The following is a 13,318-nucleotide window of genomic DNA, read 5'->3' as shown; positions in this document are numbered from 1 at the left end:
AACGTATCACGTAAACCCAAGGAGACAGTATTTAGCAAGGCATATTGATTACTTAAACTTTCTTCATTTTACAGTGTTCCTGGAGTTATCAGGTCTGTGATATGCTGCCCGATGCTGTCAAACAACCTCCTTATTGATAGAGAGCTTCCGTGACCTAGTTGTCATTCATTAGGGGTCATATGCAGATCAGGTATAATTTCACCCTTGAAGGTTTCCCCATCGTAAAAATAGCTCAACGAAACTAAGGGGATATGTGGGAGGCAACGCAATGGGCGTGTCTGCAAAAACAAGGAGGGTAGCCATTTATTAAATCAGAATGACAGTTGGAATAGGCTGCATCAGTACAACAGAAAATGAATAATAGCTAAACACGTCATATATATACAAAGGTAGCTCAACATTGACGAAAGCAAGCTAACAAAGGCAGTTGTCAAACACCATCCAAATAAATCACACTGACCAAGGATGTCAACACCAAATGGAAAGAGGACAAACTTAGTAAATAAATCATCCAGGTGAAAATAATAGGAAAAGTCTATATTAGCACATAACATCTCCCAAGTGGTATCAGCATTGATTAAGTGCAGGTGTGCTTACTTAATGGTGTAGGGGAAGGAAGTACCACCCCTGCAGGGCACTAGCCGTTCTGGGTGCTCTTGTGACAACAATTTTGGACCCCCTTGTGGCCCCCCTAAATGTGGAGTATGAAATTATTTTTACATAACTCATTTTTGCTATCATTCTTTTTTTACATCCGTTATTAGACAGTGGCAACGATGATGATTATGAACATGGTCTTTTGCCTGCTAATGCCTGCAATGCAGTGAAGAAAACGATATGACAACAATAACGTTTAATGTAACTGGCCCTTCTAACAGTACAACTGGCCCCAGCTTGGCCCCCCCAGTTGAAATGGTCTGGAACCGCCACTGCTGCAGGGTTGACTGGAAGTGGGTGGGGAATTTTCTATAGCTGCCCCAAATATGGAACATACTTTAACGCAAAACAAATTCAGCCTAGCCTAGCCCCCCCCCCTCCCATCAGTGCTGCCATCCAGGACCTCTATACCAGGCGGTGTCAGAGAAAGGCCCTAAAAAGACTTCAGGCACCCTAGTCAGACTGTTCTCTCTACTACCGCACGGCAAGCGGTACCAGAGCGCCAAGTCTAGGTCCAAGAAGCATCTAAACAGCTTCTTCCCCCAAGTCATAAGACTCCAGAACAACTAATCAAATGGCTACCCAGACAATTTGCATTGCCCCCCCCCCCCCAGAGTACTCAATGGTGGCTTTGGGTTATAGTGTGGGCAGGTATTTTTTAAATACATTTTATTTTATTTTAATCTATGGCAATTTGAATATACAGATACCGGGACGAGATCCTGAGGTCCATTCTCATGCCTTTCATCCACCGCCCTCACCTCATGTTTCAGCATAATACACAGCCCCATGCCTCAAGGATCTGTACACAATTCCTGGAAGCTTAACATTTCCCAGTTCTTCCATGGCCTGCATACTCACCAGACATGTCACCCATTCAGCATGTTTGGAATGCGCTGGATTGACAGCCTGTTCCAGTTCAGTAGATTACGGCCTAATGAATTTATTTAAATTGACTGATTTCCTTATAAGAACTCAGTAAAATTGTAGACATTTTTGCTTTTATATTTTTGTTCAGTATAGTTTACAAAAGGCAAAAAGGAGGGGGCGCTATGGCATCATTTAAGATGCTCTGAGAGATAGGGTTTCAGAAGATGGGCAGGGACTCTGCTGTCCTAGCTTCAGGGGGAAGCTAGTTCCATCATTGGGGTGCCAGGACGGAGAAGAGCTTGGACTGGTCCGAGTTGAGCTGCTCCCCTGTTGGGGTGGGAGGGCCAAGAGATCAGATGTGGCAGAACAGAGTACTCATGTTGGGGTGTAGGGTTTGAGCATAACCTGAATTTCAAGAAGGGCAATTTCTCTTGCTGCTCCATAAGCAAGTGCCATGGTCTTGTGGATGTGAGCGTCGACTGGAAGCCAGTGTAGTATGCGGAGGAGCGGGGTGACATGGAAGAACTTGAGACAGTTGAACAGCTGGCGGGCTGCAGCGTTCTGGATAAATGTCAGGGGTTTGATGGCACAAGCGGGTATCCCAGCCAACAGTGAGTTACACTAGTCCAGACGGAAGATAAGTGCCTGAATTAGGACCTGCGCTGCTTCCTGTGTGAGGTAGGGTTGTACTCTACGGATGTTATAGAGCATGAAGCTGCAGGAGCGAGTTACTGCTTTGATGTGTGCAGAGAACGACGGTGTTGTCCAGGGTCACGCCAAGGTTGTTTGCACTCTGCTACGAGGACACAGTGGAGTTGTCAATTGTGATGGAGAAGTTTTGAGCGGGCAGGCCTTCCCCGGGAGGAAGAGGAACTCCGTCTTGTCAAGGTTGAGCTTGAGGTGGTGGTCAACATCAAGCTACAGATTGTGCCCCAGACAATGTCATATTTTTTTAAATATTTAACTAGGCAAGTCAGTTAAGAACAAATTCTTATTTACAATGACGGCCTACCCCGGGTGACGCTGGGCCAATTGTGTGCTGTTCTATGGGACTCCCAATTATGCCCTGTTGTGATACATCCTGGAATCGAACCAGGGTCTGTGGTGACGCCTCTAGCACTGAGATGCAGTGCCTTAGACGTCTGCGCCACTCGTGAGCCAATGATTTTTGGTGTCCATTACAGGAAAGCCCCATACAAACCGCCACCTTAGATTTTTAAACTAACCTGTTCATGGAGATACTTAGTTCTTGAGTCAGTTTAAAAAGTAAGTATCTTAGAAATGTCCGTTTCCAGTTGCAAGTGGTTCTACAATAGCCAGCGAAAACTCAGATATTAAATCCATGTTTTGTACCACACAAGGTTCCTCGCCATCTTAGCTACCGCACATCTAGCGTTTCCCAGCATCTTTGCAGGAACTAGACATTTCTATGCAACGCAGCCACGTGTAGAAGTAGATGACGGCGCATCACAGTGTGACCAAAACAAAGATCTACACGCATGCAAGAGGAAGAGCTTACTCTGTACAAAACAAGATCTTAGTCTGTACAAAAAAAACTCTGGATTTAATATTTTTCTGAATTTATGTTTTTTGTGGAACCACCTGCAACTGGTATCCCTCCCATCTTGGATGGGGGTAGCTGGCCGGCGGCACTAGGTAGGCGTAGGGGCCTTCGTAAGGCTGAGCTGGTTGTTGGACTTGGGCCTGGTAAGGCTGGACTGGTAGCTGGCCCGGGGCCTGGTAAAGCTGAGCTGGTTGGTAGCTGGTAGCCCCCTCCCTCATTGCATTACCAACCCAGGTTTCGGCACCATGAAAAATAGCTAAAAGAAACTAAGGGATGTGTGGGAGGCAATGCAAATGGGTGTGTCTGCAAGAACACAAAGAGAGCTTTTTATTGAGCTTTTATTAAATTACGATGACAGTTGGATGGATGGTTTCTGGGAATCAAATAAGGAATATGCTACATCAGTAAAACACATAGGAGTAATAACTTAACACCACAGATGTATACAAAGAACTGTGTGAAAATATAACGTTAGTATAATGGCTAAGGCAAGCTAACAAAGGCTGTGGTCAAACAAGACAAACAAATCACACTGACCAAGAAAGTCTACACCAAAAGGAAAGAGGACAAACTTAGTAACTCATCCAGGTGAAAGGAATGTATTAGCATGTCACACTACCAGTCCATGAGGTATCAACATGGATTACTTCTTCAATGAGGTTTAAGGGTGGTTGGCATCTAATAAATGTTGCATTACTGCCACCTACTAGACTGGAGTACAACTCCCATATACTTTGCTTGAAAAAAAAAAATAATAATTCACTACACTCACTAAAATGTAAAAAAATAACACCACCCTACTCCACTATTTTAATATATTTAGTCCTACTTCAGGCCAACAACCTGAAAGGATAGGACACCATCACTTAACAGACCATGTAACTCTTCTGATGTCAAGTCTCGCACACCCAAATACCTCTGCAGCTGCCACCACAACCTCAATTTTCTGCAAATTACCTCCCATCCCTGCAGTACAGTTGATAATCATTGCTATAAATGCTAAAAATCCAGTCTTACTGAAACATCTATCACTTGTTGGCCTATCCCTCTGTACTGGTACAGATCTACTACTCACACCACTCCTCTCAGGATCCCTCCCCCTTGACCCATCTTCCTCTACTTTCTTCACTGCCTCAGCATATGACAACTTCTGCACTACTCTATCCCTGGAAACCTCAACCTGCCTCTCGCACGGGACATTTCTGATCCCCAGGCCCATGGGCACCACTACAATTGCCACATACCATTACTTTCCCCAATGCTACACAGTCCTTTTTCTCATGCCCTTCTGCACACCTAGGAACCTCCCTCCTACACACTGCTGCCACATGCCCATAAGCTTGACACCTGCAACAACGTAATGTATTCGGCACAAAAGCTCGTACAGTTTAACTTACATATCCTAACATCACTTTATCGGGCAAAGACTCAACATCAAAACTCAAAAGAACAGACAACGACTCTTCTGTTTCTCCATTCATGCCACCCTGTCTGCGTCACGCCAAACAACGAGCATCACAAACACTGGAATCTTCCCCTTCAGTTAGTCAACTTTTACATTTACTGCTATCCCAGTAATCACTCCTTTTCTTGAGAGCAAAACAAATCTCTTACCCACATTCATTTAACACGGAGCGCCTGCTTTCTCTGACCAGCAGAAACACAAACAATTATCACAAGACCACTTCTGGTTACCCTCACTGACTCCACAGCACCCACCTTGAAACCACAAATGGATCTGGCAAAAAGCAAGGGTGCACTTTTTCCAAATACTTCACTCCTACTGTCACAGACTCATCTTTATCCTGACCTAAACACTGATTAGGTACCGGTGTGCCTACTTAAAATGTGTGGGGGAAGGAAATAACACCCCTGCAGGAAGTGCTAGGGGTGCTGTAACAAATATGCATCTTGTGGGGATGTTGTTTTTGTAGACAATCTATGTCTATGGGTGTTGCCAATGCATTTATTCTATGTTTTTGTCGCTGTGGACTTTGGTGGTCTTTAGTTTAGATAATGAGATAAAAGTAATGAGACCTTTTAAGAACCTTGCCAGTTCATGCATATGTCATCTGGATTACGTGTCCTATCCCATCACTCAACATTCCTCCAGTGTGAGACATTAACATTCATGCATGCCTTCTTGGCTATGCTGCCACTGCATAATGAATGCATCTGTGTTGCTCGATGATCATGGTCACAACTTTTTCATTGTCTTAGTCATTGTTTTGGCTTACCTTTCATGAGCTGCCTGACTTAAACCTGTGATGTTTTTGTTGTTGTTGCTATAGCTCTTTACCAGTGAAGAAGCTGGAGAATGAACATAATTTGTGACTTTTTATTTTATTGTGCAGTATTTTGGACCTGGCCCAGCCTTTGTGGGGAGCAGAAGAGTCTGAGTCAGAGCTGAAGATGGTCTGATGGACCTCCGCTTTTTACTGACTTTCCTCTTCTGCTCAGTCTCGTGGATCTTCTTCTGGGAAGTGCGCTGGAAGAAAGGCAAAGAAAGTCAGATTGAAGAATGGATTCAAGGCCACAGTCTCTCCGAATACAAACACTTATTTGAAGGTCAGTTGACAAAATATCAGCAACTTGATTTGATCCAGTGTTTATGAATGACATGGAACAGTGGCAGTTTGGCATCTCTGAACTATTGCTGATGTAAAGGTGCCAGAAGCTAATGGGATTGCAACCAAACACAGTAACATCTTCATTGATTTACTCTGTAGTTGATTCACAGCATCCCAGTTCTTTTACAACAAGGGAAATTGATTATCTTTGAATTTACTCATCCATTGGAGTTTGTACAAAAGCCTACACAGTTCAAAGGATATTTTCTTGAATGTTCAGCCAATGGGTGAAATTATTGAGCTCATCCTCTGCTGTTGAAGAGGTAGAGGTCTTGGTTTTAGGTTAGTGTAATTTCTCAAAGCTCATGATGTTGTGGTTTCAGTGTTTGCAGGTAGGAGTATATTCTTATCTTGGTCTCAATCTGGTGATGTTGAGGTGAATTTATTTATGATAAGGCAGGCTATAGACTATATCCTTCTCTGCTCTGGCTGATTTGTCTGTCTGTCTGTGCCTGTGTGTGTAGATGTGCAGACTCTGGAGGAGCTGAGCCTGAGTATTCTGACACGTCTGGAGTACGTGGTGAGAGAGAAGCGGCGCTGGAGGGACATCGCAGAGGCTCACATCCAGCTGCTGCGAGACTTTGCCTTCCAGGAGTGGCTCTGCTCTCAGAGCCTTGAGCACTACTATCATACGTAAGCATACCACCACCATGTTGTCAGTGCCACTACACAAGCATACAACTAATTATTACCAGCATAGTACTACCTACCTCTCACCTGTCATGGGCAGATTCAAACGCATCACATTAACACAATTAACATTACTAAACGATTCTGCACTACTTTTTTTCCATTTGAGTCATTTAGAAGATGCTCTTATCCAGAGCGACTTACAGTGTGTGCACTAACATCTTACTGAATTCAGTCATTTTGTGAAACACTGTAAACACTCTTTCACTTTCTCTCTTTCTCTGAGAGATAGAATAACAGCCTTAGAAGATATGTGCTTTCTTGTCCACTTGGGGGCAGCATCCCCATTCATGGCTGGCTGCACTTGGTGACATTAAGCTCAGGTGGCTGCAGGGTTTCAGAGCAGCGTTTCCCAAACTCGGTCCCGGGCCCCCCCCCCCTGGGTGCACGTTTTGTTTTTTCCCTATCACTCCACAGCCGATTTAAATAATCAAAGCTTGATGATGAGTTGGTTATTTGAATCAGCTGTGTAGTGCTAGGGCAAAAACCACAACGTGCACCTAGGGGTTGGGCCCTAGGAACAAGTTTGGGAAACCCTGTTTCAGAGGGTCACTTAAAGAGGCAATCCACAGTTGCTACAGCCATTTTTTGACTTATAAATGTATTATATGTACCCATTTATTCTTGAAAATATAACTTTTAATTGCCTCATGAGCTAGATTCAACAGTGGTACCCCATCAGAACCCATAATATAAGCTTGTTTTACTCCAATGTTTGTAAATTAGTAAGTGTAAACAAACACTATAAAGCCTCAACATGATTAAAAATGGTGATCTCATGGATGGTCAGTCATTGCGTCCATAGCTCTGTCTATGAATTTGAGACTGGTTACATTTCTCCAGCCCCATCCTTCTGCTTTTTACCGAAACGGGGTGGGGAGTCCACTTTGTTATTGTTTCAACTGCTGAATGCCGCTTTAAGGTGCTGTTATGCAATGCTGCGGATATGGAGGTAGCTCTCAGTGGATGGAGTAGCAGACCTATTTTTCGGTCTACTCCCTACCTAAAGTAATTGTGAACATGAGCAGCTGGGTTATAGTGGTTACCATACTTTGTTTCTTGTGGCTACAGCAGCTGTCGACTATGGGAAGCTTTTGTTCCTTGAGTAGATTACCCATATACATCTGTCAGTGGAGGAATCCATTTCATCATCTTTCAATACATACCACACTATTTTACTTTAATGTTTATATTAACCTTAAAGGGGCAATCTGCGAGAGCTACATACATTTTTGGACATTTCAATTCATGATATATGCTCATTTGATTATTGAAGAATGTACAGTGGCAAGAAAAAGTATGTGAACCCTTTGGAAATAACTGGATTTCTGCATAAATTGGTCATAAAATGTGATCTGATCTTCATCTAGGTCATAACAATAGACAAACACAGTCTGCTGAAACTAATCATACACAAACAATTCTACGTTTTCATGACTTCATTGAACACACTGTGTAAACATTCACAGTGCAGGGTGGGAAAAGTATGTGATTTAATAACTGGTTGACCCTCCTTTGGCAGCAACAACCACAACCAAAAGTTTTCTGTAGTTGCGGATCAGACCTGCACAGCGGTCAGGAGGAATTTTGGACCATTCCTCTTTACAAAACTGTTTCAGTTCAGCAATATTCTTAGGATGTCTGGTGTGAACCGCTCTTGAGGTCATGCCACAGCATTTTAAATCAGGTTGAGGTCAGGACTCTTACTGGGCCACTCCAGAAGGCGTGTTTTCTTCTGTTGAAGCCATTCTGTTGTTGATTTACTTCTGTGTTTTGGGTCGTTGTCTTGTTGCATCACCCAACTTCTGTTGAGCTTCAATTGGCGGACAGATAGCCTAACATTCTCCTGCAAAATGTCTTGATAAACTTGAGAATTCATTTTTCCATCGACGATAGCAAGCTGTCCAGGCCCTGAGGCAGCAAAGCAGCCCCAAACCATGATGCTCCCTCCACCATACTTTACAGTTGGGATGAGGTTTTGATGTTGGTGTCCTGTGCCTTTTTTTCTCCACACAGTGTTGTGTGTTCCTCCCAAACAACTCAACTGTAGTTTCATCTGTCCACAGAATATTTTGCCAGTAGCGCTGTGGAACATCCAGGTGTACTTTTGCAAACTTCAGACGTGCAGCAATGGGGCGGCAAGTAGCCTAGTGGTTAGAGCGTTGGACTAGTAACCGAAAGGTTGCAAGATCGAATCCCCGAGTTGACAAGGTAAAAATCTGTCGTTCTGCCCCTGAACAAGGCAGTTAACCCACTGTTCCTAGGCCGTCATTGAAAATAAGAATTTGTTCTTAACTGACTTGCCTAGTTAAATAAAGGTAAAATAAATAAAACCATTTTTGGACAGCAGTGGCTTCTTCTGTGGTGTCCTCCCATGAACACTTGTTTAGTGTTTTACGTGTCGTATACGCGTCAACAGAGATGTTAGCATGTTCCAGAGATTTCTTTAGCTGACACTCTAGGATTCTTAACCTCATTGAGCATTACGCTGTGCTCTTGCAGTCATCTTTGCAGGACAGAAACTAGTAGCAACAGTGCTGGACTTTCTCCATTTATAGACAATTTGTCTTATCATGGACTGATGAACATCAAGGCTTTTAGAGATAGTTTTGTAACGCTTTCCAGCTTCATGCAAGACAACACTTCTTAATCTTAGGTCTTCTGAGATCTATTTTGTTCGAGGCATGGTTCACATTAGGTAATGCTTCTTGTGAATAGCAAACTCACATTCTGTGAGTGTTTTTTATAGGTCAAGGCAGCTCTAACCAACATCTCCAATCTCGTGTCATTGATTGGACTCCAGGTTAGCTGACTCCTGACTCCAATTAGCTTTTAGAGAAGTCATTAGCCTAGGAGTTCACATACTTTTTCCAACCTACACTGTGAATGTTTAAGTGATCTATTAAGTAAGCATTTCACTGTAAGGTCTACACCTGTTGTATTCGGCGCATGTGACTAATTAACTTTGATTTGAAAATAGACAAGAAAAATACAATAATTTGTGTGTTATTAGTTTAAGCACACTATGTTTGTCTATTGTTGTGACTTAGATGAACATCAGATCAAATTTGATGACCAATTTATACAGAAATCCAGGTAATTCCAAAGGGTTCACATACTTTTTCTTGCCACTGTAACTTATAAATAAATCCCTAATGGGCAATCTTCTTACCCCATCAGAACCCAAAATATAAACTTGTTTTACTCCTTTGTTTTCAAACATAGTAATTGTAAACAAACACTGTATAGCCTCAAAACATGGTTAAAACTATAGTCTCATGGATGGTCAGTCCTTTCATCCATAGCTCTGTCTATGAATTTGAGAGTAGCTACATTTCTCCAGCCCCATCCTTCAGCAATTAACACTATTTAGACATCATCAGACCTGGATGTGCATGAGATAGCTGTATCTGGCCATAGGGCCAAAGGCCCATAGGACCATCTGTGAGTACTCCTGCGCTTCAGCTCTGCCATAAGCGCACTATTAAATTCAACAACAAGTCCCTTGACACGTCCGTCTTCCAGGAGTCTGTTTGCCCTGCCCTATAAGCTGACTGTCATGAGTCTGATATCCCTGTTGAGATAGATGGTTGACCTGTATAACAGCACTCTAAGGAACACCTTAAACAACCTTGCCCTTGAAAAAGTATCCTTCCAAATATCCTTCCAACGGTCCTCCCCATGGTTCACAGAGGAGCTGCTTAGCATGAAGACCCATGGCCACAAGCGAGAGCATCTGTGGAGAAGTGCTGGCCTAATTGTCCATCTACTGGTCTATAAAGACTACCATGCTTGTTATTTAAAAGCAGCCCACTCCACCTTCTACTCTGACAACGACCGAGGAAATCGTAGGACTTTGTTTTCCACCATCAGTCGTCGTCTCTACAGACTCTGGCCCTCCCACAGCAACTACTGAACAATGTAACAGATTTTCTGAGTTCTTCAAGGCTAAAATCAACACCATCCGAGAGAACATTGTATCCTCCAACTCTAACCCCACTCTGACTCCTCCTTCTTTTGGACCTTAGTGCTGCTTTCGACACAGTAGATCACACATTCTACTGCAGCGCCTCAGAGAGCACACTGCCATCTGTGGGACTGCCCTAAACTCTAATCAATTCGCCAAATACAACAGGGAAAAGCTTATTTACAAGCCCTTAATTAAAAATTCACCTAAAATTATATACCCAAATCTAACTGCCTGTAGCTCAGGACCTGAAGCAAGGGGGCAGACATAGCAGGGGTTCAAACTGTAGAACCCAGTTCCTACATTTGAATATAAAAATAGATTTTATTTTACCAAACTATGCTACATTTTAACTCTGGGACCCTCAGGATGACAAATCAGAGCAAGATTGCTTAATGTAAGTACATTATTTATCTTCAGAGGTGAATGTATCAAACCAGTTGCCGTGATACATGTGTTTTGTTGTTGTGCACTCTCCTGAAACAATAGCATGGTATTTCTTTCACTGTAATAGCTACTGTAAATTGGACAGTGCAGTTAGATTAACAAACATTTAAGCTTTCTCTCCATATAAGACATGTCTATGTCCTGGGAAATGTTCTTGTTACTTACAACATCATGCTAATCACATTAGTGCACATTAGCTCAACCGTCCCATGGGGGGACACCGATCCCGTAGAGGTTAACCAACAGTGCAGAGTTTTAAAACGTTTGCTGAACTGAAGGAAAAATTGTAACACAATAAAATAGCAATAATGAGGCTACCGTAATTTCCAGACTATAAGCCGCAACTTTTTTCCCACGCTTTGAACCTCGCGGCTTAAACAATGACGCGGCTAATATATGGATTTTTCCCGCTTTCAATTTTTTTTGAAAGGGGATGACTTCAGTGGTTTCAGTGCACAGGAGGAGGAAGATAGTGACCAATGACTTTCTTGGTAGGCTACTGTTTACTGCTAATTTTTTATTTTTTTGTTACAAGCCGTGTTTCGTTAAAGCCTATTTATTTTTGTTACAAGCCGTGTTTCGTTAAAGCCTATTTATTTTTGTTACAAGCCGTGTTTCGTTTAAAGCCTATTTATTTTTGTTACAAGCCGTGTTTCGTTAAAGCCTGTGTAAAGTTCATTTGTTTCAATGTTCCGGTAGGCACCTGCGGCTTTTAGACATGTGCGACTTATTTATGTTCAAAATATATATATTTTTTTAATTCACCTTATATTGAGCTTATATGGTGCGCTCAATAGTCCGGAAATGACGGTATATACAAAGGATACCGGTACTGTCACTGTGTGGACAATGTCGTCGATACACTTATTAATGAAGCCAGTGACTGATGTGGTATACTCTTCAATGCCATTGGATGAATCCCGGAACGTATTCCAGAAACAGTCCTGTAGCTTAGCATCCGCTTCATCAGACCACTTCCGTATTGACCACGTCACTGCCACTTCCTGTTTGAGTTTTTGCTTGTAAGCAGGAATCAAGAGGATATAGTTATTGTCATATTTGCCTAATGGAGGGTGAGTTGCACATGTGACATGGATTTTAGGTTTCCTGCATTAAAGTTCCCGGCCACTAGGAGCGCAGCCTCTGGATAAGCATTTTTCTTGTTTGCTTATGGCCTTATACAGCTCGCTGAATGCTGTCTTAGTGCCAGCATCGGTTTGTGGTGGTAAATAGACAGCTATGAAGAATATAGATGAAATCTCTCTTGGTAAATAGTGGGGTCTATTTATACAGCTTATTATGAGACACTCTAATTCAGGCGAGCAAAACCATGAGACTTCCTTAATATTTCGAGATTGCGCACCAGCTGTTGTTATCAAAGAGACACACACCACCCCTCCTGATCTTACGGAGCTCATCCAATTTATTCTCCAGTGATTACACGTTTAGCAGTAGAACGGAGGGTAAAGGCGGATTATCCACTCGCCAGCACAGTCTCGCCAGGCATCTGGCTCTTCGACCTTTGTAACGGCGTCTCCTCTTCATATGAATGACAGGGATTTGGGCCTGGTCCAGGAGGAGCAGTATATCTTTTGTGTCCGAGTCATTAATGAAAAAATCCTAGTCCAGTTTGAGGTGAGTAATCGCTGTTCTGATGTCCAGAAGCTCTTTTCTGTCATAATAAACGATGGCGGAATAATTATGTACAAAAAATTTAAAAAAACTGCACAAAATAGCACAACTAGTCAGGAGCCCGTAAAACTGCAGCCATCCCCTTTGGTGCCATTCTCTATGGTTTACCTCCTACATCTCTAACCACAAGCAGTACGTCACCCATGGTGAGGCAAGATCAGTGGAGTCCACCATAATCTGTGGTGTCCCACAAGGGTCGGTGCTAGGGCCCACTCTCTTCCTGCTATGCCCTCCCAGGCCCACCCATGGCTGTGCCCCTGCCCAGTCATGTGAAATCCTTAGATTAGGGGCTAATAAATGTATTTCAATTGACTGATTTCCTTATATGAACTGTAACTCAGTAAAATTGTTGAAATTGTTGCATGTTGCATTTATATTTTTGTTCAATGTTTATTTAGTTTTTTAAATTGTTTTTCTATTTAAATTGTTATTTTATGCACTTTGAGATTATTCCTGGATAATGAAAAGCGCTTTACAAATGTAATAAATTATTATTTACCAAATCAGTGGGTGAATGTCACTTTGTTATTGTTAGAACTGCAGATTGCCCCTTAAAGGCTTAATGTAAATGTAACCTAGTAGATCATGTTAAGGTTACTGTGGTACAGTGCAGAACAGGGTGATAGACCAATATTTGCTTTGCATGCATGATAAAGTACACAATATTTAAAGCAATAACAGACTAAAACCAAGCTTTAAAGTCAGGTTCTTCTCGTTCAGTCGTTCGGTGTATTATCCTGTTTGAGACTGTGGCCATGCTAGAGGTGAATGAATACAATTGACTGTTTTTTCTCTGTGTTT

The 13,318-nt window shown here is 42.5% G+C and overlaps 1 protein-coding gene across 2 annotated transcripts in view; it reads left to right on the top strand.

Annotated features, from left to right (window-relative positions):
- LOC106589621 (apoptosis-resistant E3 ubiquitin protein ligase 1) overlaps nt 1-13,318 on the top strand; it is a 31,101-nt gene that overhangs the window by 485 nt on the left and 17,298 nt on the right. For both annotated transcript variants that reach the window (XM_045716050.2, XM_045716053.2), the window contains exons 2-3: nt 5,446-5,659; nt 6,186-6,354. In XM_045716050.2, the coding sequence (XP_045572006.2) occupies nt 5,512-5,659; nt 6,186-6,354 (317 nt within the window). In that variant the 5' untranslated portion in view covers nt 5,446-5,511. The remainder of the gene's footprint in view (nt 1-5,445; nt 5,660-6,185; nt 6,355-13,318) is intronic.

This window comes from Salmo salar, chromosome 01 (genome assembly GCF_965601325.2).
Source record: "Salmo salar chromosome 01, fSalSal1, whole genome shotgun sequence".
In the NCBI taxonomy this organism is placed as follows: Eukaryota; Metazoa; Chordata; class Actinopteri; order Salmoniformes; family Salmonidae; genus Salmo; species Salmo salar.
The sequence above is the reverse complement of the archived record's forward strand: the minus strand, read 5'-3'. Positions and strand labels throughout refer to the sequence as shown.